Genomic DNA, 26,761 nt, shown 5'->3' with positions numbered 1-26,761 from the left:
CCTAGTAAATCAGAGGTAACCATCTTGACTTACCACACACGTTCATTCGGAAATCCTACATTTACTCGTATACTGTACTCTACCCATTTGCCTGACACGAAACCCATGACAGGCCCTAACTGACTATTTTCGACTAAGACTAACTTTCGCCTTTACACTTACAGAATCACATCCACTACGATAGCCCTTAGACTAAAAGATTGATTATTTAGTGAGGAAACTAGGCCTTGTTGGAGTAGTTGGGACGCATAGATCATAACTGACAAATTATCGACTAAGGTTTCTTTCGCCTTTACACTCACAGAATCACATCCGCTACGATAGCCCTTCTTGGTTTTATTAGAGGTGTCGGGACGCTGTACTGTCCCAGAGTAAATTAGAGTAATGTTCTCCAGCGACGTGCCTTCAGCCAACCGACGCGGGTGGCTGCTCGGGCCGCGAGGAACGCTGGACGTACTCCGCCGAGTCTAAAGAGTGTGTGCCGTTCATGTACACCGGCTGCGGCGGTAACGACAACAATTTCCCGTCGAAGGAATACTGCGAGCTTACTTGCCGCCCGCCGCAAGGTACCTAACGTAACTAACGTCCTGTCCTGTAGAGATTACTGTATCTGCCACAATTTCATAATTGTTTGATCTTGCTCTTCTTGTTCTAATACTTCAAGGTGAGGGGGGAGATTGGACTTGCTTGCGGATGAATGTTTTTATGTTTCTATGATTTTCTTTCTCTTTGCTATACGAATGCGACTTGGGATCAATGTAAAAAAACCTTACTTTCTTGATTTTTTTCAATGACTTCTACCACTTATCTCTGAACTAAACTAGGCAGGTAACAATGGTGACGGCTGATAACTACAATTACCAAAAGCAAGTGATTGACTATCTTTGAACTGAAAGATCTCTGAGCGTTTTCCCCTTCTGTAGCCTACTACAGTTTTATATGTTCATATAAGGCAATAATGAATAGGCATTTGAGTGTTCCTGTTTGTTTCAGACATATGCGAGTTGCCGAAAGACGTCGGCCCGTGCCGCGCCGCGCACCCACGCTGGTACTACGATAGCACTAACCAACAGTAAGTTTTATCTACCTACGCACATCCAGATTTCACTCTTTGTAACTTATAAAGAGATTCCAACCTCGCTAGTATCCCGCCATAAGTTTTACGGGAAGTATGCACTGTTACTTTGGCAATATCAAGTAGGTGCAAACTTAGAAAGGTCGGACTCTAGTTACGTACTCTATTCTTTAGGTTTTTACTCAGTAAGTAGTTTAGATTCTACTTGTTTTTCGATGTACAGTCAGCATCAATAGTAGCGGATGAAACAACGCGCCAAAAGTATCTGATATTTCGGATAACTTTTCCAAACATAGATAAATCTCTAAAATTTATATTCAAAAGTATATCTTTTACCGTCTGAATTGTTCTACATATAGAACCACCACATGTTGTTAAGCTGTTACAGAATGGTAGATACTTTTGAAATTTTGTTTGATCCGCTACTTTTGATGCTGACTGAACATGTGCAAGGAAAGCGTTACTTACAATTTATGTTCTGTCTAGATGTCGTCAGTTCTACTACGGAGGCTGCCTCGGTAATAAGAACAACTTCAGGTCAGAGGAGGAATGCCGCATGGGATGCGTGCTCACGCGAGCGCCGCCAGTGCCCCCACCAACACAAGGTATTACCACAGCGTATCTGTTACCTAGTTTTTACGATGATTGCCCAACTCTTTATTTATCATTTATTCTTTGACGATGATGTTCTTGCAGACGTATGCTCGCTGCCGGCGGACGTGGGTCTGTGCCGCGCGGCAATCCCGCGCTTCTACTTCAACGCCGCTTCTGGTCGCTGCGAGCCTTTTACCTACGGAGGCTGCGGCGGAAACCACAACAAGTACTTCCCTGTTCATAATATTTACCGCAAGTTTAACCTCATACTGAGTACCTCACCTTTGTGTCTTTGGCCAAAACTGTGAAACTTTTTGTTCAATGACAATTAAGAAAAAAAGGTAGTTTTTTTTGTAGTTCATCGAATCCGTATAATTATGTTTGACTGCTTTATTTATTTTGTAGCTTCGAGAATGTGCAGGAGTGCGAGCAGCGTTGTGCGCCAGCTCCCGTTCCTCCTCCAGTGAGTTGTATGAATAAATTGAATAATATCGTCTGTTATTATTAGAGCTTAGACGTGAGGAATATCAAGCTTTTATCACTGTGACAAGGTACAATGTGGCCAAATTGGTAGAATGCACATAGAAGATAGATAAAGTTATAACAAAACCTAAATGCGAGTTAACACTACGACATTTATTAGAAAAAAAAAACACCTCATAATAGTCCTGACGGTTCTTTTTGCCATAAACTTTATTCATTTCTTAGGCGCTGTATTAAAAACTTTTTTTAAATCTAGCATGATGTTTCACCCGAGTGTCGCGTGGCATCCCTCGACCAGTGCCGCGGAGTCGGCCGCATGTGGTACCTGAACCCGGCTAGCGGGCGCTGCGCCCCGCACGACCCTCAGCCCGGCGCACCCAGCTGCAACCTGCCCGGCATCTTCAGCTCGCCCGAGGCTTGCGAGCGGGCCTGTGGTGACTTCAGAGAGATAGGTACTTTACAGCAGTGTTATATTACCCAGCCGCCTTGTGCTCGGTCACAGTCATGTGGTACCTGGAACCGGCTAGCGGGCGCTGCGCCCCGCACGACCCTCAGCCCAACGCACCCAGCTGCGACCTTCCCGGTATCTTCAGCTCGCCCGAGGATTGCGAGCGGGCCTGTTGTGACTTCAGAGAGATAGGTACTACACCGCAGTGTTATATAACCCAGCCGCCTTGTGCTCGGTCACAGTCATGTGGTACCTGGACCCGGCTAGCGGGCGCTGCGCCCGGCACGACCTTCAGCCTAACGCACCCAGCTGCGACCTTCCCAGCATCTTCAGCTCGCCCGAGGCTTGCGAGCGGGCCTGTGGTGACTTCAGAGAGATAGCTAGGTACTTTACAGCAGTGTTATATTACCCAGCCGCCTTGTGCTCGGTCACAGTCATGTGGTACCTGGCCACGGCTAACGGGCGCTGCGCCCCGCACGAGCGTCAGCCCAACGCACTCAGCTGCGCCCTTCCCGGCATCTTCAGCTCGCCCGAGGCTTGCGAGTGGGCTTGTGGTGACCTCAGAGAGATAGGTACTATACAGCAGTGTTATAATACCCAGCCCCCTTGTGCTCGGTCACAGTCATATGGTACCTGGACCTGGCTAGCGGACGCTGTGTAGCTGTGTATGTGCCCGGAACGCCCTGCTGTGACTTGCCCGGCATCTTCAGCTCGCCCGAGGCTTGCGACATCAGAGAGATAGATAACTTATATCGAGTGTTACATGACCCTTCTCATACATGGAACCTAAAATGAAGACATCTCTTTTTTTACAAGGGATACCTCTATTGATGGCCATCAGCTTCTACATTGACAGTGACCAGCCAACAGCTAGACATCCATCACCATCAGCTAAGTAAATCTTCGGCTCAAGTGTTGAACTCTTGTAAATAACTAGAAACACAACCGCGAGTAACGTAATATTGTTATTGATAATGGTTTATTTTAGGTGCCTACCTAAGTATCTTTATTATTATTATTACGTTATTGTAGAATCCGCAAAGCTTCAAACACGCAATCGGAATGATGTCTCTGTAGCTTCTGACTCGAAGTGAACGTGTATCTAGTTGTACATAAGAGATCAATGCTCAGGTGACGTGTGCCGGCTCGAGAAGGACGCGGGTCCGTGCAGCGAGCGCCAGCCCAAGTACTACTTCGACTCGGCCACGGGCACCTGTCTGGCCTTCACGTACGGCGGCTGCTTCGGCAGCGCCAACCGATTCTCCAGCGAGGCTGAGTGCGAGGACGTCTGCTTGCCTGGATTACCTGGTAAATCTAAAATGCTTATAATTCAGAGGGATACTAAAATTTTCACTTCATACTTATCTGCCTTTCCCTATGAAGATATTCCCGCTTGTGGTGAAATTTATAAAATGGAACAACGATTTCGCTTAGCTATTTGTTGACTGTCGTGAAATATTTCTTGCATAAATGTCGTTGAAATAATTGAGTTCAAAATATTTGACATCAGTGTTTTAAAAGTAAAAACTCTTTATATAATATAGTTACCATACTCGATTTCTCGATCGATTAAACTATAGTCGAACGTATAAAGACGATATGATAATATAGACGCTGTCATAGCGACTGTTACTATGCTTCACTGAATGATGACGAGTTGCTGGTACACGAAGTAAGTAAACATCTTGTGTGAGTCTCGGTCGAGTCTTGAGGTCTCGCGACTTCATGGGTAAATCATGTCTTCTGTAGCTAAACAGTAAGAAACCCATTTAAGAAGCCTTACGCGAATGTGATATCCACAGATCCCTGCAAACTGCAACCCAGCGCTGGCAACTGCAGCGAGCAGATCGAGAGCTGGTACTACGACGAGGGCCGCGATGAGTGCGGAGAGTTCTACTACACCGGGTGCGGCGGCAACGACAACAGGTGACACCAACAACAACACTAAACATTTTCACTGCCAGCGAACCTCTAGGCGGATTGTCTGTTCAAATGCGGATAAACCACGTAATCGGCTACAAGCGTATTAACGTCTAAGAAGTTCTATTATTTTTCTAATTGAATACCTATTACAGATAAAATAAGTATAAAGGTAGGTTCAGTATGTTTAACTTAAGTACTTGTAGCAGGATAGATTACGTTAATGGCATTGTTGCAGATTCCCAAGTAAAGAAGAATGCGAGGGACAGTGCAAGAAGGGCGGAGTGCCGGAACCACCACAGGTAACCGACACAAATTTCTCGATACTAACAGCAACTTTAGAGAATCTACTTATCAGACTAGGGGCCCATTTCTCGAACGGTATTAATTCAATTCAATTCATTAATTTTAATTCAGAAAATAAATTCCATAAACCAATACATTAAAATACAATATAAATTAAGATAAAAATTCAAATTAAATAGGTAATACCCTAATAATATTAGCCTAATATTATTAGGGTATTACCATGACAACCCATACGATTTGACAGTTCGTGAATTCGAGAAATGGGCCCCAAGGGGCCTATGATGCTTGCGCTTGTATCGTCTGTTAGAAAAAAATATGAGTGTCGCGAATCGGGTAGATATCGCGATACCAACGTCCTATTATGATATAGTAATATATATTTATAGACATAGGGGGAGTTCGTGACAAGGAGTGCTCATGTATTGTTATCGTACAGTTCTGTTATAGCTGTTGTTAGTTATCTGCAAAACCCCTTTACATCAATACAGATTAGTTCAGTATTTGACAAAACCTATCTCAGTACGTATGTCATAACAGTACCTAATTGGAGTTTTCCAATTTTTATTGTTTACTCGCGCAACAAATTCCAAATCTTTACTAATTTTCCAATTGCTGTACATTACGTTTGTAGTGGGGGAGTAATTATTCTTCCATCTAAAAATCAAATTGTTTCACAACAGAACGAACAATGCCGCACGCCAGCCTCACTAGAGCCATGCGGCGAGCCGAGCACCGCTTTCTACTACGACTCTACCCAGGCGCGCTGTGCACCCGCCCCGATCGGTGACTGCACAGACTACCCCAACAAATATAGCACCGAGGAAGAGTGCCTGAGGAGCTGCGGCGAGTTCGCAGGAATCGGTGAGTTAGCAAAACCCGTGCGATCTACGCCTTCTACCACGACCTTACGTAACATCTTGCTCGTCCTACTCGGTGGTAGTAAACAGAGTGTTCGCCAAAAGTTAATTAGAATTGAAATTATTACAAATGAACCATTACACATTTAACCGTAAACTGTAACCGTTACTTCGAATTTTAATAATATTTTCAATTCAAATTAACATTCGGCAAACGCTGGTTGTAGGTACTTACTGTAAACCTGAATAACTCATCTTAAAATACTAAATATATCTTAACATATCGAGCGGATATATTGTAGTAACTTAACATATTTGTAAGACTTTAATATAATATGTCCAATATTATAATATCTTCATCGTGTCTTCACCCTTAAATGATTTCTGATTGGGAGCTTGTCTTAACATTTCGGGCTTGCTCGCAGACGTGTGCCGCGCGCCACTCGACCCGGGCCCGTGCCGCACGTCGACGCAGAAGTACTACTGGAACCTTCGCGAGGGCCGCTGCGAGCCTTACACGTACGGCGGCTGCGGCGGCGGCCCCAACCGCTTCTCCAACCAGCCCGAGTGCGAGGAGGTCTGCGGACATCTAGCTATCGGTAAGATTCTGACTCAATTTGTCTTTGATTTAAATACATTGTCATTTATTTTAGACTCTAGATTATTGCATCCTTATTTTCACCTTATGATTAAATGCTAACATCAATCTACTCTTTCTTCTTTCTAAACTAATAAGTCTAGAAATATTTTCCAGTTAATCATGCCTCTTTAAGAATCCACTACACAAAACCTCCGCCTAAAGTTGCTTGTATATGTCTATGTTTTACTTTAGTTTAGTTTAAGTTTTCCTTGAATAAAGTTTATTCTATTTTATTCTATTCAAAACATGTTAAAACGCACGTTGCATTGAGTTAAGCTTTCAATGTGGTGGATTCTCAAAACGGAACTTTCAAAGGGTTTAAAACTCACGCTTAAGTAGTTTGAATCCTGTTTGCTTGTGTGCTTGGCACTTGGCCCGTGTATGGCATGTGGGTCACTGGTCTGCGCAGACCCGGCGTGCGGGCTGGCGCCGGCGCCGGGCGCGGCGTGCCCGGGCAGCAGCACCGCGGGGCAGCAGCGCTGGCACCACAGCGCGCTGTACGGGGAGTGCCGGCTCTTCGTCTACTACGGCTGCGGGGGCAATGGCAACAACTTCTTGACCAGAGAGGAGTGCGAGCAGCACTGCAGCCCGCCGCCAGCCGGCAACGGTACTCGCTTTGCTCGACGACTATCTGCTTGCATGCTTCTAACTGTACTTTCGAGCTCCTATGGGGTCCTCGTTTAACGATATTTTTTATATACCTAGTAAAAACGCATGTTATTGTTAGTGATTACTTTTAAGTATTGGTTGAAACATTTTTATTATTACCTCAGCCGAATTTGAATGTTCTGGCGTAGACCTATTTGTTTTAAACGAATTTTATGAGAATTTATAAATTTTAAATACACACATCATTTCCAGTTTACCAAACATTTAAATCACAATAATGTCACTATTGTCTGAGTAAATACGTTTTCTTTTCAATTTATTTATTTCAGACTCTGGGTTCATAAATTGGTAGGTCAGTGATTATTCCCTGCAGTTTTATTAAAAAAATAGTTTTTTGGCAACCGAAACATTTAAAATTAATACTTATCATAGACAGAACGAAGCCCAGTTTTGAATGTGAATCACCCTAGCCAGACTTAAGAGCTAAGGCCTGATGTTATCTTTGTAGACCCCAGCGTCAACGAAGTTACCGGCTGCGAGGCGGCACAGGCCGAGTGCGCGGCTCTGTCTTGCGCGTACGGCGTCGACCGGACTAGGGATCCTTATGGCTGTGAGAGGTACGTCAACTCACGTCAATACATCAAATATAGTTTAAATATGCCCTAGAAGTGCTGGCCTGACGATCCGCATGATGATATGTACGCCAATGGTCTCATAAAAGAGGATGCCAAAGACTCGATGAAGTGGAGGAGAAAAAGTCAGAAAGAAGGTTTGTATTAGATAGGTAGCTTCGAAGCCTTGACCGAGGACGCAAACGAGGTTAACGCTAAGACGAGAGAGACGGAGAGATGGTTCGATTCTGATATTTTGTAATGCTACTGTCGTGTTGTAGTGTACGACGACTAAATTTCTGGTGATCCTTTTGGACTCAATGCCATCGTGCTGTTTGATGCTGAAGAGATATAATTTTTGATATGCATTGACACTTTGCTGTATATTTTAGGTGTACCTGTATAGCTCACCCGTGCGAAAACAAGAGATGTCCCGACGGCCAACGCTGCGTAGTTGTTGTTAACTATGACGCCACCACCGGAAGCACTCAGTATGTCGGAGACTGCGGAATAGGTTCGTGCCATCAGTTTTTTCTTCCATTTCCGCTCTGCAGATTAACAACATACCCTTACGCAATCGTTCTCATACCATTTTTCTATGCTGTCAGACTCCAATTAGGACTAGTTGCACCAATCTTTTGACAAACTTATCAGCGTCGCTCAGCAGTGAACTATGAAACGTCACATGCATACAATCAAATTTAGCGAAGATATTAACGGGAACAAATGGTTTGCTGGACTGGACCGACCCTTAATATTCGTTTTACTCTTGAGTAATTTCTAAGCTTTTAAAAATTTAAAACAAACCACTTCTGTAGTACTTTCACTGCAATTTGTTGAACAGCGGAGAAACCTGGTATGTGTCCCGCGGAGGAGGCAGCCCCCTCCAGCACCTGCCACGTGGAGTGCAACGACGACGCGGATTGCCGCGGCGAGCAGAAGTGCTGCAGCAGCGGCTGCAGCCGGCTGTGTCGCGAGCCCGAGAGCGCAGCGCCAGCGCCTGGTGAGTACCTACATGTTTAATTAATTCAAAATCATCCCTGGACCTACTTCTCCGATCATCTCTATGAAAGATGTTCAAAATAAGGGTGCATTCGTGAAGCTAAATAATATACCTACTTCCCATTTGATAGCCAAGACATGAAATTATCAGACCAAACATCGCTTTCTCAGCATTTTCAGATGTAGAAGAAATCATATTTCGTGCGACTAAAGCGTTCTAAAAAATTATCGTTAAATGCGTCCAAAATATGAGTACTACCTATCTATTTTTCCAATCATCTTTATTCATGAAAGATGTATTTTATTTATATCCAATAAGGTCAAATTTCGAAGAAGTTCTTGTATTAGACTTAATTCCAGGAACCTATTCTTTTAAGTCTATTATTATGCTAAGATAAATTCGATGGCGATATACCACTTTAGGGAAACTAAGAGAATATTAGGTTCACTGCAGACTAACATATGTTTTCCCGCAGTCGATTGCTCGGTTGAGCAGGCTCGATGCGCGTCGCTGCAGTGCGAGTTATCGATACAAAGAACACGTTTACCAAACGGCTGCGAGCGGTGCGACTGTGTCAGACCTGAACCCAACTGTCAACCGTTCGTCGACGAGTGCAGCGCGCTCAAGTGCAACTATGGACCAATCACTAGGACCACTGATGCTGATGGATGCGAGAGGTAACTTTTACACTACGTTTTTCATCTTACCATAGCTTGTGCAGTCGCCATCAATCAGATATATAAGAGCGGCCAAGATGCTTAAATATATCTGAACATGCACTTCGCCTTGGTAATAGAGGGTTTGTTGCCGCCTTGGCCGCTCCAAAAAATTTTGAAAAGTGCATGCACAAAAGACTAACCAGTTTCTTAAATAAATTTAACATAATAAAATTAAAACAAAATGGCTTTCTAAAACATAAATCGACGACACTTGCTGGTTTTAACCTAATTCACCACATCGTTAAATGCATAGACGAAAAAAAACACACTACAGCTATTTTTCTAGATATGTCCAAAGCTTTTGACTTTGTAGACCATTCGTTACTTTTAGACAAACTAGAAAATTCACTGTCTTGCACTTAAATGGTTAAAAACCTACTTAAAAAATCGGAAAAAATGTGTAGAAATTGTTAAACTCAACGACTTTAATGAAGAAACCGGCTATAGATCGGAGCTAAAATGTAACGACTTTGGTGTATCCCAAGGTACTGTACTTGGGCCTTTATTATTTATTGCTTATATAAATGAATTAACCGATACAATTCAATATAAATCTGTTATGTTTGCTGATGACATATCCTTTATTGTTACATCAAGAAAGAATGAAAATATTGAGGAACATGAACGTAAAGTTAATGAGACTTTAAGAAATATTATAAAATGGTTAGAAAGACATAATTTACGAATTAATATGAGTAAAACTAATTACATATAATTTAACTCCAAACTTGGCGAAAATGTTAAGATTAATGTAAACTACGGAGATGAGTCGATTCAAGAAATACAAAATGTAAGTTTTTTAGGGATAGTTTTAGATAAACACTTGGATTGGCAAGCACAAATAGAAAAGATCCGTTGTAAACTAAATAGATTTGTTTATGTACTACGCAAGTTAAGACGCTCATCAGGTTTACATACGGCGTTAACCGCTTATCATGGGTATATTAGTTCAGTGTTAAGATATGGGCTTATTTTGTGGGGAAACTGTACGAATTATAACATTGCATTCGTAGCACAGAAAAAATGTATACGTGCTATTTGTAATCTAGCCCCATACAAGACATGCAAACCATCTTTCATCAGGATCTTACCGCTGCCATGTTTATACATCTTAGAAATCTGCATGTTTGTAAAGAGGCATATGTATTTATTTACAACAGCTGAAAGCGCCTCCCAGAACCAGAAATAAACGGGATCCTGGAAGGTTGGTTCATAATTGTGTTCCCAGGACAGCATTATATTCGAATCACTGTTTCGTTATGTGCATGAAACTTTTTAACAAGTTACCAAAATCTATAAGAGAACTGCCTGTACATAGATTTAGAAACAAATTAATGAAGCTATTATCTGATAAAAGCTATTATAGTGTAAAAGATTTCCTCTCTGAAGATATACAGCCAGATTTGTAGTAGTTTTAAGATTTTTGCATGCTAGTACAACCAGTTTAGTACAAATAGCAGAATAAGCAACCAATTGTCACTTACCACCTAAGACACTTTTGTACCTACTTATTCTTTGCAAATAAATAAATACAATACATTACAATACAATACAATATATCTGATGGCGACTGTGCAAAGCGACCGGAACTCAACTTTTTAGAGTCCAATTTTTTACATCTATGGAAAAAAAAATGTAACTACCTATAATATTTTTTTGAGTACAACGGAATTTTCATTTCCTCGTTTCCTTTATTACTTGTGAGATCTAGAAATTGCCGAAAACTACTTATTCCAATTTTCTGGAGACGTTCCGCAACTAGCACTGAACATTGTAAAGTGATCAGTGATGCAGCAAATTCACGGGTCTTGTTTGTTTTAGGTGTACCTGTATAGCTCACCCATGCGAAGGCAAGCAATGCCCCGAAGGCCAACGCTGCACGGTCACCGCCTCCTACGACGGCCCGTCCGGCAGTACCCAGTACACCGGCGATTGTGCGATAGGTTCGTACTACCCATACATTATGTTAATCGCCTTTTGAGAATCCAACAGTGTTTTGCCCGGTAATTGTTACTGGATATTTTAATGGCGACACTGAATCAAGCTCGGCCCATGCCAGTAAATACAATACAGTACAAATACTCTTTATTGCTCACCAATATTAAAAGAACATACTGACATACAAATTAAACAAACAACTTAATAAATACTGAGACTTGCCTCTTTGACTTCTCGTGCCTTCCTCGCTCAGTCTGTCCACTAGTTTATTTGCCTTAACTTTATTTGGTAAATCTGACTTTTTTTGTTAAAATCTTTACTGTGTTTTTAGGAAAGAACTACTAGGCACTAATTCCACTCGTAACCATATTTTTAAATTATAATATTCAACAGTGGACAAGCCCGGCACGTGCCCCGCGGAGCATAGCTCGTCCGGCTCGTGCCACGTGGAGTGCAATGATGACGCGGACTGCCGCGGCGTGCAGAAGTGCTGCAGCAGCGGCTGCAGCCGGCTCTGCCGCGCGCCCGCCGGGCCCGAGAACGAAGTGCAGATGCCCCGTAAGTATAAGTTTCGTGTATCGAGTGCCATGCAAGAACCCTCTGAGTACCTACTTCCTTTTACATCCTTAATCTTTCATTGCTCAGGGTCGGGCAGGGTTACACAGGTCATCTCGGGTTTAATTTGCAGATCATGTTGAGCAACTCAATTATTCTTTATTAATTTTCGACGACCGGTTTGGCCTAGTCCCGGGTTCAAATCCTGGTAAGGGCATTTATTCGTGTGATGAGCATGGATATTTGTTCCTGAGTCATGGGTGTTTTCTATGTATTTAAGTATTTATAAATATTTATATATTATATATATCGTTGTCTAAGTACCCTCAACACAAGCCTTATTGAGCTTACTGTGGGACTTGATCAATTTGTGTAATAATGTCCGATAATATTTATATTTATTTATTTATTTATTATTAATTTGTTCTTTCGACTCGTCTCACTGCATTAACACTTTATAAAACATAGTCCCCGCCGCGTCTGTATGTTTATGTTAAACTCAAAACTAGCTGAACGAGTTATCATGCGGTTTTCACCTATCAATAAAGTAATTCTTGAGGAAGGTATAGTTGTATAATTTATTGAGGTTTTTTACTAACAATGCAAAGCCGGGGCGGGTCGCTAGTTCCAAATAAATTTACAGTTCAGATTATAATTCCCATGGTTCCAAATAGACATAGGTAGTTTCCAAAAGCCTCACCCAACGGTACCTATGTTATATTATTACACCATGTGTATCTGTTTAAGTGGAACCACAAGCACCAGCACCTAACCCAGAGACGGAACACGAAGTGAGCTCATCAGAGGGCGGCACCGCGACACTTCGGTGCCTGTTCCACAGCAACCCGCCACCGAAGATCACGTGGAGGAAGGGAGAGATCACGGTATGTTTACGCCTTGCTTAGTTGTACCATTCGAATAATCGGCTACTTGTTGAAATATAGTTGACCCGGTTGAGGCGCTTATCTAAATGAGAATTTCCCGGTCGATCACACTTTAAAAAGTATTAATTATAGATAAAGTGCGGAGAGCAGGGTATTGCGTGTAAATAATGAACAACGAGTCATTAACACCAATTATTTAACATTTTTATCTACTCGTCGAAACAGTCCAAGCTTTATTCACGTTCACGTACCTATGTACCTACCTATTGCAATATCTATAAAGAAAATATTGTTTCTGAAAAGACACAATCAACAGATTTCATAACAGTTCACACAGTTCCGTGAAATAGTTTATTGTTTTAAAAACTTACTTAATCCATATCGGTAGCAAACAAGCATACGGCGCCGCTGGTTGTAAACGCAATTTCAAAATTGTCACATGCACGTCCGTCGAGCCGACTTTTCAGAAACATGTACACACTTATACAAGGTCGCTTTTCTGACAGATCGACGGCACTCAGGGCCGCTACCGTCTGACTTCGGACGGTGCGCTGCAGATCGTGTCGCTGTACCGCGATGACTCGGGCGTGTATATCTGTGTGGCTGAGAACGAACTAGGAACCTCGCAACAGGAGATTGAACTGCGTGTCGACGGTAAGTTAGGGATAATGCTGGGCTACTGGTCCCTGAGGTCCCCTGAAGGTACAGTGCCTGACTTGAAGTATCCCTGATACAATCTTCGTCCCAAAAGAAAAATGAAGGGATAACGTGACACAGTTCCCTCAATGAAAGATAGGACAGGTTTAATGCTCCAAATGATCGCCGTCAAAAGGTTAAATAACAGCCGTGTATTTTATTTAACCTTTTGAATGCCAGACGGCGAAGGAATATGCCGTGCCCCGGACGCCAGGCAATCGCGATTATTTAAGCGAAATTGAACTCTACGGAGTCCCGAGTAAGTGCCTATTGCATTGGCGAAGCTGTCGGCTGTACCCGTCATTGGTGTCCTTGACAAGACTGCGATGACGGCCACAACCGACTGTAGCGGTCAAAAGGTTAATACTTCAATACTGAAGTTGGTAAATAAGGACAAGGTGCATCTCAATGAATGGACCATTACTAGAAGTGTTGAGCAGATCCCATTGATTTGAAGACTTATAACGCTTACAAGACTTTACCTCACTACATCTAGCATTATGCTTGATGAGTTAATTATTTCCAAACGATTTTAATTCCTATTTAATATGCAAGGAACTAGAATCACCTACTATCTTTATTGGAATGGCATGCATTTTTTTCTAGTAGTTAGAACTTCAATTACAGTTTTTTAGATTCTGTTAATTTGTTGTATTTTTCTTCCTTGACGACTAATTGATAAAGAATGTCTGCAACCTACTACCTGTTAATTCAGAAAAACTATCTAGAAGTATCACAACTATGAGTGGATAACGTAACTCCTTAGGCACGTGATAACAGTTGTTTTAGTATTTAGTTCAATTTCTTAACACTGGCTTGACTGCTGCCAAAGCGGGGTTCACGAAGTATATTAATTATCTGCGGCCACAATATCTGTTATTATAGACATTATGGTTGTTCAAGACTTTTAGGTAGATGCGTTTATTGGACAACATTCATCATTCAAAAGATAAGTCGCAAGACAGCACCGTCGCTGTTCTAGTGAGAAAGACAAGGTACCTTCATTATTTAAAACGAATTCATTCAATTTATCGGTTGCTTTAAAAAAGAAAAAAAAAAATATTTGCCATGTTATTCAGACAGTTTTAAAGTGCGGGTTAAAGTTAAAAGTACGTAAACCAGTTTAAAGTTCTAAACATCCTTCATTGACGTGTGCGGGCGTTGTGCTAATGACTGGGTTATCAGCCCATCTGGCTCGGATAAACAGATCGTTGTGAACTGGTAAACAAATTAGCCGGTGACCTTTAACACTGCCGATAGTTCCAGCCATTCGCTAAATGCGTCTTACGATATAATATGATATGCCGGTCATAGTTTTCAATGTGTAGGAATACTGTAATTTATCTTTGTGAAATTTCACCTATTTGTTATTAGTACGGAGAACTGCGGTTGTTATTTTCGAGAGCTAGCTGCGAATTAAATAAATATAGATAGGCACCAACGTACTTAAAAACTTTATCATACGCAGTTGACCGGCAGCCGAGTAACCTTTCGCAGTCAACACTCGTTTATCTAAACACCATTAGCGATATATGCGACTTCCGAGTTCCCGTACAGTCTATACGCAGCCTCAATACAGCCGACTGGTCAGTCTCGGCGTTTACTCACACGTCTCGCAAAGATGGTCGCGCGTGGTTGTATCCTGTTGTTTGTGGCGAGTGCCCTGGCGCACCCCTACCAAGGTTTACGTTTGAAGACATTCTTTATCGATCCTTTCACTGGTTTTGGACGTTCCCAGCTTGTTGTTTATAAAATCATTCAAATCCCATTGACACAAGGGTTCATTTCGTCACTGACCTAATCGAGGTATGTTCTTGCAGTTTGTGTTGTGTTTTCGTCAATTCACATCATTTATAACGGCAGAAAACTCATTTCTTTGTAGGTAAAATAAATAAAAAAAAAAGATTAAAATATAGTATACATTTACTCTGGAAACGCCCAAACCAACATTATCATAACAGTGTGTTTTGTCTTACATTTTCTGTAGATTAGTTTAATAATCACTAACCGTTGAACTTTTGAATGTTGGAACGATGTAAGCCATTAACGCTCGAATTCAATAGTAAGATTACCAGGTCGGCATACTTCGAGCATTCTCAAGTTCAAGTATAGTAGAAGCTAACAAATGGTGGTGGATAGGTCCCGTGGAAGCGCCCGCCGGGATCGTTGGCGAGTCCGAATCGGAAGTGATCGGAGATATCGGACATAGGCTTCGTATCCGCTGCCTCGCGTACGGATACCCGACGCCGTCCATAGCGTGGTACCACCGTCCTACGGCCACGATGGTTCCTTACGACAGCGCGAAGTATGAAGCTAGAGGAAACGAACTGCTGATCAAGTCGCTCGAGATCGACACGCTGGGAGAGTACACGTGCCAGGTGTTCAACGGGCTCGGGAAGGCGGTGTCGTGGACGGTGACGGTGCGCGCGGACCGCGCGGACGCGAGCTGGCCGGCCAGCCCGTACCTGGTGCAGCGCGGCGGCGCGCCCCCGCCGCCGCCCACCGAGCCGCCCGCCCCTCCGCAAGGAGAGAGGTCCCCATACGTTGAGATCCCGCCCGTCCCTCCACAGTACACCGGTAAGAACAGGGAATACGTGTAGCACAGTTTTTTAACAAAATTGAAAGGTTTGTAGTAAATATTCGTATCCACTCAGCTTTTTCCTTCAATTAGGCCGGACACAATAATAGGTATGTTCTTCACGTTGTGTAACGAAAATTTTTCGTATGAAATATTTCGATTAAAAATGCGTTATAGAATTTGAATTAAAAACTGTGCTACATAAAATGCATTGCTTTGTTAACTCGTAGTTTGATCTCCAGTAGTGCTGCACGCTGCATGATCTGTTCTCGCACGACATTCTCTACTTAATGTCACACAAACATCATAAACACACCCCAATTGGTCATTCCTCGTATTACTGTGTATGACAACATCTTATAAAATCGATTGATGCTGTATTATGTATTGTAAAATGTATCTACTTCTAGGTAATATAAGAAAATATAACTCGGATGCCGCTCAATTTGTAACTAGATGTTGTATTATGTGTACGTATATACTTATTATAATAATGTTGCAGATAAGATATCAATACCAAAAATGCCTTTATTTTGTTTCGCATCATATAGCTGTGATTATAAGCTGTCAGATGACAATGAACCTTCTTGAAGAAAATGCTAGTCACCCGCCTATTAACCTGTCAGTTAAGCAAAAGGCAAATGCAATTTGGCTTGCTTTTTTTAAAAGATCTATATGTGCTAATAGAGTTTCATGTACTAGGTATTATAATCGCCGATTTCACAGGAATTTTGGTTGTCATATGACTATGATATTGTATCGAAATATGGATTCGGATATAGACTTATTTATATATATATGTGTGTGTGTGTATTTCGTATGTACAGTCAGTATCGAATAGATACCTAGTTACCGACGGCCAAATTGGCCAAATATATCGGGACACATCCTTATTTCCATAGTAACAAAGGTGTATTACGATATACAGTGTATAAACACAATACAATACGGGCGATAAATTAAACCAGAGTTACACTTAATTTTGACCCCGTAATAAACCCCGTTTTACCAAAATCGAGCAGCAATGTAAGCAAACATTACGAGACATAACATGACATTACGAGCGTTGACAGTTACTTTAAAAAGCTCGTATCTCGTAACTTGTATTTACATTGCGGGCTTAATTATCTATTTGTATAAGGTACTTAATATTTTCGTTGTATTTCTAAGCAAAATTTTTCTCATATATAATTTATTTATATGTGTTCTTAGGTCCTGAGCTAACTACCGTTTAAATATTCGCCCGTTTTGAATTTACACGCAGTATTGGGACACTTAAGCCGTCACTATGTATTTGATGCTGAATGTACACAACATTCACTAACCGTACGAGTGCTATAATAAATGGCGTTGCACAGTGCCGGTGCGAACAGCTCTCCGCGCGCCACAGACGGCGCTGGCCACGGGAGGGCGACTCGAGCTGTCCTGCGAGGTGGACGGCCACCCTGAACCTCGCGTCTACTGGACCAAGGACAACGTACAGCTCGCCGAGAGCGATAGGATCTACATCACACGTGAGTATCTTTTCAAAGAAAGAAATATATATGTAGAATGGTGTTCAAACGAATTCCCCTTTATGTGATAGAGATAGATTCAGATTTATTTATTTCTCAATAGTAATACACAATTTTCATTAATACAAACAAAAATATGCACACATAATGAGATCGTCAAAGTAGGTACCTAGTACACATTTTAAACTAACATTTACATTATTTTACAAATTTGAAATATAAAAAAATAATAATAATATATATATAATATAAATATATTATAAATATTATATATAATATAAATATATATCCGCTCAAAATGGATGTAGGGTTGGGTCCCGTGGTACTAAAGAGCTCCTCCTTATAGACATGACCATTTGCCAACAAATCCGGCGGAATAAGGGGGCCCTCTCTGCCGCTTGGATTGACTACAAGAAGGCCTATGATTCGGTGCCTCACTCATGGCTGGGGAGGGTCTTAGAGCTGTATAAAGTTGATACAGCTTTAAGAGCCTTCCTAAGTGCGTGTATGAGGCAGTGGACCACAGTCCTTCGTCAACCAGGAGGTGGGGATGACCGCCCTGGCCCGCAGGATTTTATAAGGATTGAGCGAGGAATATTTCAGGGTGATAGTCTGAGTCCCCTGTGGTTCTGCCTAGCTCTGAATCCCCTCAGCACCCTGCTGAAGGATTCGGGACTAGGTTGCCGGCTTCGGAGAGAGGGTGAAGTCATTTCTCACCTTCTGTACATGGATGACCTCAAATTATTTGCACCAAATAGCCAAGACTTGTTGGAGCTACTGAAAACCACCGAAGTTTTCAGTAGTGCCATCAACATGGAGTTTGGTGTCGATAAATGTGCGGTTATGCATGTACAGCGGGGGAAGGTTGTAAATTCAACAAATTTACAACTATCTGAGGCAATGTCTTTCAGATCTATCTCTGAATCAGAAACCTACAAATACCTTGGTATGTCACAGTCGTTGGGTATTGAGGACGAGGGTATTAGACAGTCGGTGAAGGAGCGCTTTTTTAGTCGGCTCACAAAAGTCCTTAACAGTCTTTTGTCAGGAGGCAACAAAGTGCGCTCCTTCAACGCCTGGGTAATGCCCTTACTCACATACTCCTTTGGCATACTAAGGTGGACTCAGACCGAACTGAACGCCCTGGACCGGAGGGTCCGACTACTGCTCACCACACACCGTATGCTGCACCCACGCTCGTCAGTTATGAGATTGTACATCCCACGGAAGTGTGGAGGTCGAGGCTTCCTAAACGCCAAAGATCTCCACAACCGCGAGGTGTGCAATCTCAGGAATTATTTCCTTAACAACGAGTGTGGGATGCATCGTGATGTGGTGGCAGTAGACAGGAACCTCACGCCGCTCTCCTTGGCAAACGAGAACTGGCGCAAACCTGTGGTACTAAGTACTGCGGATCGCAGGGCGGCATGGGAGAGTAAGGTGCTACACGGGCGGTTCTACAAGGCCCTCACGGGACCCGACGTGGACCTGCTCGCGTCGGTGAACTGGTTACGATTCGGGGACCTCTTCGGAGAAACCGAAGGTTTTGCCTGTGCAATTGCGGACGAAGTGATGATGACGAACAACTATCGGAAATATATCCTGAAGGACGGTACGGTCGACATTTGTCGGGCATGCCGCCGTCCCGGAGAGTCACTCAGGCATATCATTTCCGGTTGTTCTCATCTTGCTAACGGCGAGTACTTGCACAGACATAATCTCGTAGCCAGGATTATCCACCAGCAACTTGCTCTTCTATACGGCCTTGTGGACCGCGAAGTACCGTACTACAAGTACTCACCTGCGCCAGTTCTCGAAAATGGTCGTGCCACGCTCTATTGGGATCGATCTATTATCACTGACAGGACTATTGTAGCCAATAAGCCTGACATCGTGATAACAGATCGATCGCAACGCCGGGCCGTGCTCGTCGACATCACCATCCCCCATGATGAGAATCTCGTGAAAGCCGAGAAGGACAAATCCAGTAAGTACCTAGACTTGGCTCACGAGATAACCGCCATGTGGGATGTTGATTCGACGATCATTGTCCCGATAGTCGTTTCAGCGAACGGTCTCATAGCGAAGAGTCTCGACCAACACCTTGAGAGACTCTCGCTAGGTGGTTGGATCAAGGGTCAGATGCAGAAGGCGGTGATCTTGGACACGGCGCGGATAGTCCGGCGGTTCCTCTCCCTGCGGCCCTGACCACCGGCAGCTTGGGCCCTGCCCCGCTGCTGGCGGCACCCTAGGTTAGGTTTTTTATAATGTGTTTATATCTTTTGTATTGTTTTGTAAGTGTTTTTATATTTTACTTTTATATACATATTGTAAAAAGCCTAATCTGAGAGAAAAAGATAAATAAAGAAAAAATATAAATATAATAATAATAGATAACGTTTTTCCACTTCTAAAAATTTTCCATTCTTCATAATTTTTAGTATGTTATTGACACAATGAAAAACTAAGTATATAGGTTTTCCTGTTAATTCAAAATTTGCAAAACAAAAAAAAATATTTTTTTATAGCGAAACCTGTAAACCTATAATATTTTATTATGCTGAAGCGATCGCCATCAAAATCGAAGTGAAGTTTAGTTACTGAAAAATGGATTTTCATAGGAAAAGTACCGTAAGTATTTCGTTAGATTTGAAGAGCTATTTTTCCCTCTTAAATAAATACTACTTAAATAAATAAATACTCGTTGCGTAAAATATACCTACTGTTAAAAATCAAAAATATGTATTATTTAATAAACTAATAATCTATTATTTAGTTGAAGTCAGCTAGACGTTTCTGACAAATGATTAATTATTACGAAAATACTAATTGGAATCATTCTCTATGTAGCGTGACGTCATTTTTCATCAACGGCATGAAATGTACGGGCCTTGCTTGTCGGGATACACGAAGGTTGATAATGGACTGTAGCACCGCGGATCAGTTGACGTCTTTGGCGGCCAAAGGGTTAATTAGAATTTCTGCGGCACCGCGTTACTCACCGGTTTATTCACCGTTATTTCTGTTTGACTCATTTCCTCAAAGGTTGACTGGAAGAGATCCCATACAGGGATAAGTTCGCCTTTGTTGTATTTAATTTACTCTGTAACTGTGTTTTTCGTGTTCTTATTTCTATGTACAATAAAGTATATACATACATACATATTTACTCAAAACTAATATTTCACAATAAAATTTTTAGTAATTAGTAGTAATATATAGGATGCACTTTTTCAAAACAACTTATGCATTTCCTTTTACGCGTCATTTGTGTCGCGCTTTAGACGTACATTTGGTCCGTCGATGGATCATTCATGAGTAACAGACATTAAAGTACATAATATAAACGTTATATTTTTCCATGTTACAGCGGCCCGTCTCAGCGTAAGCCGATTAGTTGAAGAGGACGCCGGTGTGTATGGATGCCACGCCGACAACGGACACAGTAGCCATCACTCAGTGGTGCAGATCAGCGTGCAGAGTGAGTACCGCCATCCACAATGATATGTAACCTGTTGTAACCCTTACTGCAAAGTTATAAGAGTTACCGCCGATAGTCAGTTAAGTTGATGTTAGTACATAAGCATGGACCTAAATGACGTATTGAATCCTGCACATGGATTTAGTGGTCAATCAACGGCCTTAACAATTCTGGATTTAGGTATATAGCTTATTGGTATATATAGATATAATAATATCTTAATGTTAATAATAATAACCACATAAATCCAAGCTTCCCTAATACTAAACTTATATAAGCTAATATTTTATTTATCTTGCAGAACTGTACATCCCAGAGTTGTGCAAGGATAACCAGTACTTCGCAGACTGCAAACTAATCGTGAGAAGCAAGCTATGCCGCCACGAATACTACTCCAAGTAAGTATAAATCTCAGTTAAAAGTCTGACAAGGTAGGTACCGTTGTACACAACACATTTGGTTCGTAATTTGATTTTCTAGCTTAGTATAAAAATTATAAAGTCAATATTATATGTCATGAAGTTCAAAAATGACCTCGGGCTAAGAAAGAATTCATTCGTGTTTGTTTGTCACAGGTTCTGCTGCAAGTCGTGTGTGGAAGCGGGCGCGCTGGACCCTCAAACTCTGGAGTTCCAGGGCGACTCAGCATTTACTTACAAGAAGAAGTAAACCCGTTATGTGTCGTATGAACGCCCGTGGATGCTTACCTTAGCTTCCACTGTGTGCAGCGGGCTTAGAATGGTCCAACGCGACCATCCATAGGCAAACGTCACTCTCAAAATATTTTTCTCAATTTAAAATATTTAGATTACGGGTTAACCGTTTGGCTGAATACACCAAAATTATACTAACAAAAAATGTGAGAGGATGATGTTTTGTCCAAATCGATAAGCGTGACCGCGTGGTTATTAGTTTCTGGGTTTCTGGTAGTAGATAGCACGCTAGTCCTTACCGAAATGTGCCTCGTAATTTTAAATTCGATAAAAATTATAGACAGAAGTAAATCGACGATACCATGAAATGAATATTTTGTAAGTTTTTTAAAAAACACTTTCTTATTTTACCTTGGACTTGTTTACTTAAATGAGAAATTCATGTTAAATACCGAAGAAAGCAAATAGGTTTAAATTCATACCAAACTTACCTTTCGTGGTTAATAAATACATAGCATATATGATTGAAAATCGCTTATTCGCAACTGAATAGTCGGTTATCTATAAAATGAATACCTACATTAACCAATAACATCTAACTGTATGTGAAAACATAGTGTCACTCTCAATTTTACAGAGGCATTCCATTTATAATAATTAAAGCATAACTTATCACGAAAGGGATCTTCCTAGTGCTATTAAATTTACATTTACTAATATTTTTTTAAATATTTAATTACTTGGTCAGTGTAGGTTCTAAATAAGTAGTGATTGTTTATAGTTAAATGTATGTGTATTTTTTATCGTCACCAAGTGCCATAACATGTTTTGCTCGTGCATTTCACTTTGACTTTATTTACTTAGTTATTTATTGATAAAATTGCAATCAAGAAATTATTTTTATTTTTTAATTTGATTTTATAGAGAACATACTCGTAGGTACCAATAGATTAATATAGATAGGAAATGACTAATTTACCGTTTATGTGTAAATAAATAGATAACATGTCACAATAAGCTCCATCTGTGATGGATTCATGATAATAATATAGTTTACTAACTTTAATGACCGACCCCGATAGAATGATGTATGAACTTGAATTTAAAGTCGAAAATAGTAGGTATTTTAATTTTCAAAGATATACCTAACGACAAAAATCCTGCTAATTTTCTTGCATAGTTGGATTTTTCCGAATATTCTAGGTGGCGTTGCTAAAATAAGTTTGTTTCTCACTAAAGCGATGCTATCAACAACATTCGAAGGGAAAATCTTTTGTCTCTATATTCATTACTTATCTCTTAAAATTTTAATTCCCATTCATCTCGGTCGGTCATTACCAGTAAGTCAGTGAGGGAAATAAATTATTTATTTCTAAATACGCAGTTTGGCTAAGGGTATGCAATAAATAAGATAGCGATAAGCGGTACCGTGACGTCATAATAATTTGTTACTAGGTAAGTGAATTTATATGTGACACCATTGTAAATAGAAAAAATTAAAGCTCTTTAATGAAACTGGTTTATATTTTATATTTGGACGTAGTTTAGCGAGAAGGATCCATCCTCATCTAAAAATGAATGACATATACTTTGGTCAGGAAGTTCAAATATTATCAGATTTTTGTGAATTGGGTCCTTTTCCCTAAATTACGTCCGTTTATCCTCCTCTTATCCTGCGTTTAATCAACGAATCATGTAAAGCTTCAGGATTTTTTCTAAACCCAACGGCGCCATGCGCCATCTAGTATGCAATTGATAACCAAACAAAAAACTATGAATCTTAAATTTCCTGACAAATTCCAATAATCATTACATGCTTCAGTTCACACCTGAAAGTTTGAGCATGTGGTGCAGCGCTTATTTTCGTAGTCTACATTTAGCGTCAAGTAGCGGATTTATCAGTAATAATTACTACCGTACAGAAAATAAACCTACATATGGAAGGTGGAGCTATCCTACAAAACCAAAGTTTAACAGCGATTCAGGGACGAACCATGGTGTCCCTTTCTAATGTTTAGCAGCTCTTTCGGCTATTTAGGGTTGTCATAATTCAATTCATTATCTTATCTGTTTTTGTTCACGCAAATGGACGTCAAGTTGTGCATGAATATTTTTCAAAAATACTTTTATAAATCTTCACATTATTTTATTAAAAATATTTATAATTTTGAAAAATTTTGAGCGGTTGAAACGCCCATAAATTTTGGCGCGAATTCTACAGAGCTGTTGACGTCACAGTTCGGAAACAACTGACTTTTGTTACTAATGTTGTTCGTGTAGAGCATAGACATACAATATAACGTGTATAGGGAGCGTGCATGAACTGTAGGAGGCAGCACAGGAGCCGTCAGATTTTTGGCGCGAGGCGTAAATGTGATGTTTATTGTTCCGATGTAGCCCACAAGATGGCAGAACCTACTATACACAAGAAAACATGTCACGTTTAAATGTACATGTTTATGGTTCCGATTCAGGCCACAAGATGGCAGACCCTCTAACGCGCACGGTGCCTCGGCTCCTGTGCTGCCTCCTACAGTTCATGCACGCTCCCTATTTAAGTTACTCGACACTAATAATTCGTTTTATTATTTTTAAATACCATGGATGAACCTGAAAACCGTTCTATAGGCATTATCTATTGCCAAAGCATACAAAGAAATACAAGTGCAGCTCACAATGTACAATAGCACTCAATATTTTTTCCAATATAATTCCAATATAAATTTCCAGTATACAAGAGTAAACCATTTTTGTTTGTAGATATCAATCGATCTGATAACAAAGTAGGTACTTCTTACTTTTTGGGCTGGACTATAAGCTTCGGGTGTATTGTATGTCTATGTTCGGGTGTAAGTAGTAGGTATGAAGCACGTACATATATCACTTATATTCATTAATTTAATGTAAAGTTTTTGATTTAACTAAGTATTTACGAATTTATACACAATATTGAAGTGCATATTCTTTAGTCAAACCTTTGCACAAAACTTTTTAAATTGTACTTATAGCATAGACAATTTGCCAGTTCTTAAGGCTCGTCCAGACGGGATTATCAAATTGACCAATTTGATCATAAAATTAATTGGCATCAATCTCACCTATTAGCGTTCACAATACACAATTTTAATCGCCAATTTTAGATTTACGATAACATTCAAGCGCACAAATTAAAAAAAAATGTCCCCAAACACGCATACTAATGCGTTCTAGGAGACCTAAATGTCGAAAACCATATGATACTCTGGCACGACCAAAATTTAAAAATTGTAGGCAGGAGTTGACTTGTGGTTGAAGATTTTTTTATTGATCTCAAAAGAAGTATACATTTCACTTGAATGAGATACATACATGCATTAATTAATTCTATGTTAATTTGCGCCCCTGAGCGACAATTTGATTCTATTTACAATTACAATTTTAATTGTATTACACTAAGTATATTTGAGCGTGTTTGCTAACCGCTGGGACAACCCTATGTTAGCCTGGTGGACGTCCATGCAAGTTGTCAAACACTGCTGACCCTAATATTATGTTGTACTTATTATGTTTATTTATTTATTTTATATTATTTTACTTTTTAGTTAGTTAAGAACATCCATTAATAATTAGTTTTTAAGATTAACTAACAAGATTGTACGGGCTCTGTCTGAAATAAATGTTTTTATTATTATTTATTTTTATATTTAATTACTAAGTAACTATCTTAAGGGGCTTGTCGTCGGAAATCGCAGATTAACTAATCTACGGTTCGCTGACGACATTGTCATTTTCTCTTCAACTGCTTCCGAGCTACAACAAATGCTTGAAGAACTAAGCATCGCAAGCCTCGAGATTGGACTGAAGATGAATATGTCAAAGACCAATCTTATGACTAACAACACACTACGTAGGATAGAGATAAATGGAGAACACATTGCATATGTCCACAAGTACATTTATTTGGGCCAATTAGTCTCCTTCCAGGCGCGTCAGGAAAAAGAGGTCGAAAGACGGATTGAAAACGCCTGGAGGAGCTATTGGTCCATGAAACACCTGATGAGGTAATCTTCCGATATATCTCAAACGGAAGCTCATGGACATGTGCATACTCCCAGTTCTAACCTACGGGGCACAGACTTGGTCTTTGACTAAAGCTCAGAAGTCCAAACTCGGAGTTTGCCAACGAGCCATGGAGCATAGCATATTAGGTGTCAAATTGGTGGATCGAGTCCGGAACACCACGCTGCGCTCCAAGACACAAATCATCGAAGTAGCTCGGAAAGCGGCCAAGCTAAAATGGGATTGGGCTGGTCACGTCTGCCGAATGAGTTATGGGGCAAAGTCACTACAGAGTGGGAGCCCGAAAACTCGAATCGGGGATCTGGCAGACCTCACCGGCGATGGCGGGATGAACTGGACTCCTTCTTGAAGGAGTGACCAGACATAGCACTGGACAGAGATCAGTAGAGAGATTGGGGGGAGACCTTTGCCCAGCAGTGGGACACGACAGGCTCCAAATAATATAATAATAATAATAAGTAACTATCTATAACACAACAACTTCCCAAAGAAAATTTGAATTTCTTGCATTTTTCTACTAACAAGTTGGGTGTGGTTCAATATATTTTCAATATTTAATTTAAATTTAAAAGATCTTTTAAAATGACAATTTGTTTGGCTGATTAGCTCTGAAGTTGGCACTTTTGGCGAGTCTTTGTCTATTGGCGGGATTGCGAAAATTTAAAAAAAAGCGAAGCGTATGATATTGGGAGGAGAGGAAAATACTTGGATGTATTGTTTCGGAATTGTAATTATTGAGAATAAGTTGACTGAAGTTGTACTGGTGATAGACATCTACAATAATACATACATCGACAAACCTATAATAATGCAAAAACATCCGTATTTTCGTGTTACTAACTGCAAACTAGTGTAGCTGGCGATAAAACTTTTGATCGACGTGTTGTATGTAAGTACGTGTAAATTTAAATAATAACAGTATTGAAACTCAACCAAGTCTTTATCTAGAAGTAGTCGACAATAACCGATGTTTGAGATAAAACCATTTTTAATTAATAAAACGCGACTAAAATACATTTTTATAGCAGATTTGTTTCATAAATGTGCGACGTAAAACAAAACAACAAATCTGCCTGAACTGTGACGTCACGTGACGTTTCTACCAATGGCATTGGCGACCAACCTCATTAGCATT

The 26,761-nt window shown here is 40.7% G+C and overlaps 1 protein-coding gene across 6 annotated transcripts in view; it reads left to right on the top strand.

Moving 5' to 3' along the window:
* LOC133528597 (papilin) overlaps positions 1 to 23,082 on the top strand; it is a 149,453-nt gene extending 126,371 nt beyond the window's left edge. For 2 of the 6 annotated variants that reach the window (XM_061866036.1, XM_061866034.1), the window contains 25 exons: positions 396 to 566; positions 994 to 1,072; positions 1,562 to 1,680; positions 1,772 to 1,895; positions 2,075 to 2,132; positions 2,409 to 2,604; positions 3,732 to 3,908; positions 4,403 to 4,526; positions 4,759 to 4,822; positions 5,510 to 5,690; positions 6,112 to 6,285; positions 6,736 to 6,933; positions 7,444 to 7,552; positions 7,939 to 8,060; positions 8,391 to 8,549; positions 9,025 to 9,226; positions 11,090 to 11,211; positions 11,600 to 11,764; positions 12,509 to 12,645; positions 13,152 to 13,299; positions 15,481 to 15,918; positions 17,278 to 17,433; positions 20,804 to 20,914; positions 21,216 to 21,312; positions 21,490 to 23,082. In XM_061866036.1, coding sequence (XP_061722020.1) covers positions 396 to 566; positions 994 to 1,072; positions 1,562 to 1,680; positions 1,772 to 1,895; positions 2,075 to 2,132; positions 2,409 to 2,604; positions 3,732 to 3,908; positions 4,403 to 4,526; positions 4,759 to 4,822; positions 5,510 to 5,690; positions 6,112 to 6,285; positions 6,736 to 6,933; positions 7,444 to 7,552; positions 7,939 to 8,060; positions 8,391 to 8,549; positions 9,025 to 9,226; positions 11,090 to 11,211; positions 11,600 to 11,764; positions 12,509 to 12,645; positions 13,152 to 13,299; positions 15,481 to 15,918; positions 17,278 to 17,433; positions 20,804 to 20,914; positions 21,216 to 21,312; positions 21,490 to 21,583 — 3,725 coding nt within the window. In that variant the 3' untranslated portion in view covers positions 21,584 to 23,082. The remainder of the gene's footprint in view (positions 1 to 395; positions 567 to 993; positions 1,073 to 1,561; positions 1,681 to 1,771; positions 1,896 to 2,074; positions 2,133 to 2,408; positions 2,605 to 3,731; positions 3,909 to 4,402; positions 4,527 to 4,758; positions 4,823 to 5,509; positions 5,691 to 6,111; positions 6,286 to 6,735; positions 6,934 to 7,443; positions 7,553 to 7,938; positions 8,061 to 8,390; positions 8,550 to 9,024; positions 9,227 to 11,089; positions 11,212 to 11,599; positions 11,765 to 12,508; positions 12,646 to 13,151; positions 13,300 to 15,480; positions 15,919 to 17,277; positions 17,434 to 20,803; positions 20,915 to 21,215; positions 21,313 to 21,489) is intronic. The other 4 variants (XM_061866035.1, XM_061866037.1, XM_061866038.1 and 1 more) reach the window with 4 other exon arrangements.
* Positions 23,083 to 26,761: the final 3,679 nt, after the last annotated feature.

This window comes from Cydia pomonella, chromosome 19 (assembly GCF_033807575.1).
Source record: "Cydia pomonella isolate Wapato2018A chromosome 19, ilCydPomo1, whole genome shotgun sequence".
In the NCBI taxonomy this organism is placed as follows: Eukaryota; Metazoa; Arthropoda; class Insecta; order Lepidoptera; family Tortricidae; genus Cydia; species Cydia pomonella.
The sequence above is the reverse complement of the archived record's forward strand: the minus strand, read 5'-3'. Positions and strand labels throughout refer to the sequence as shown.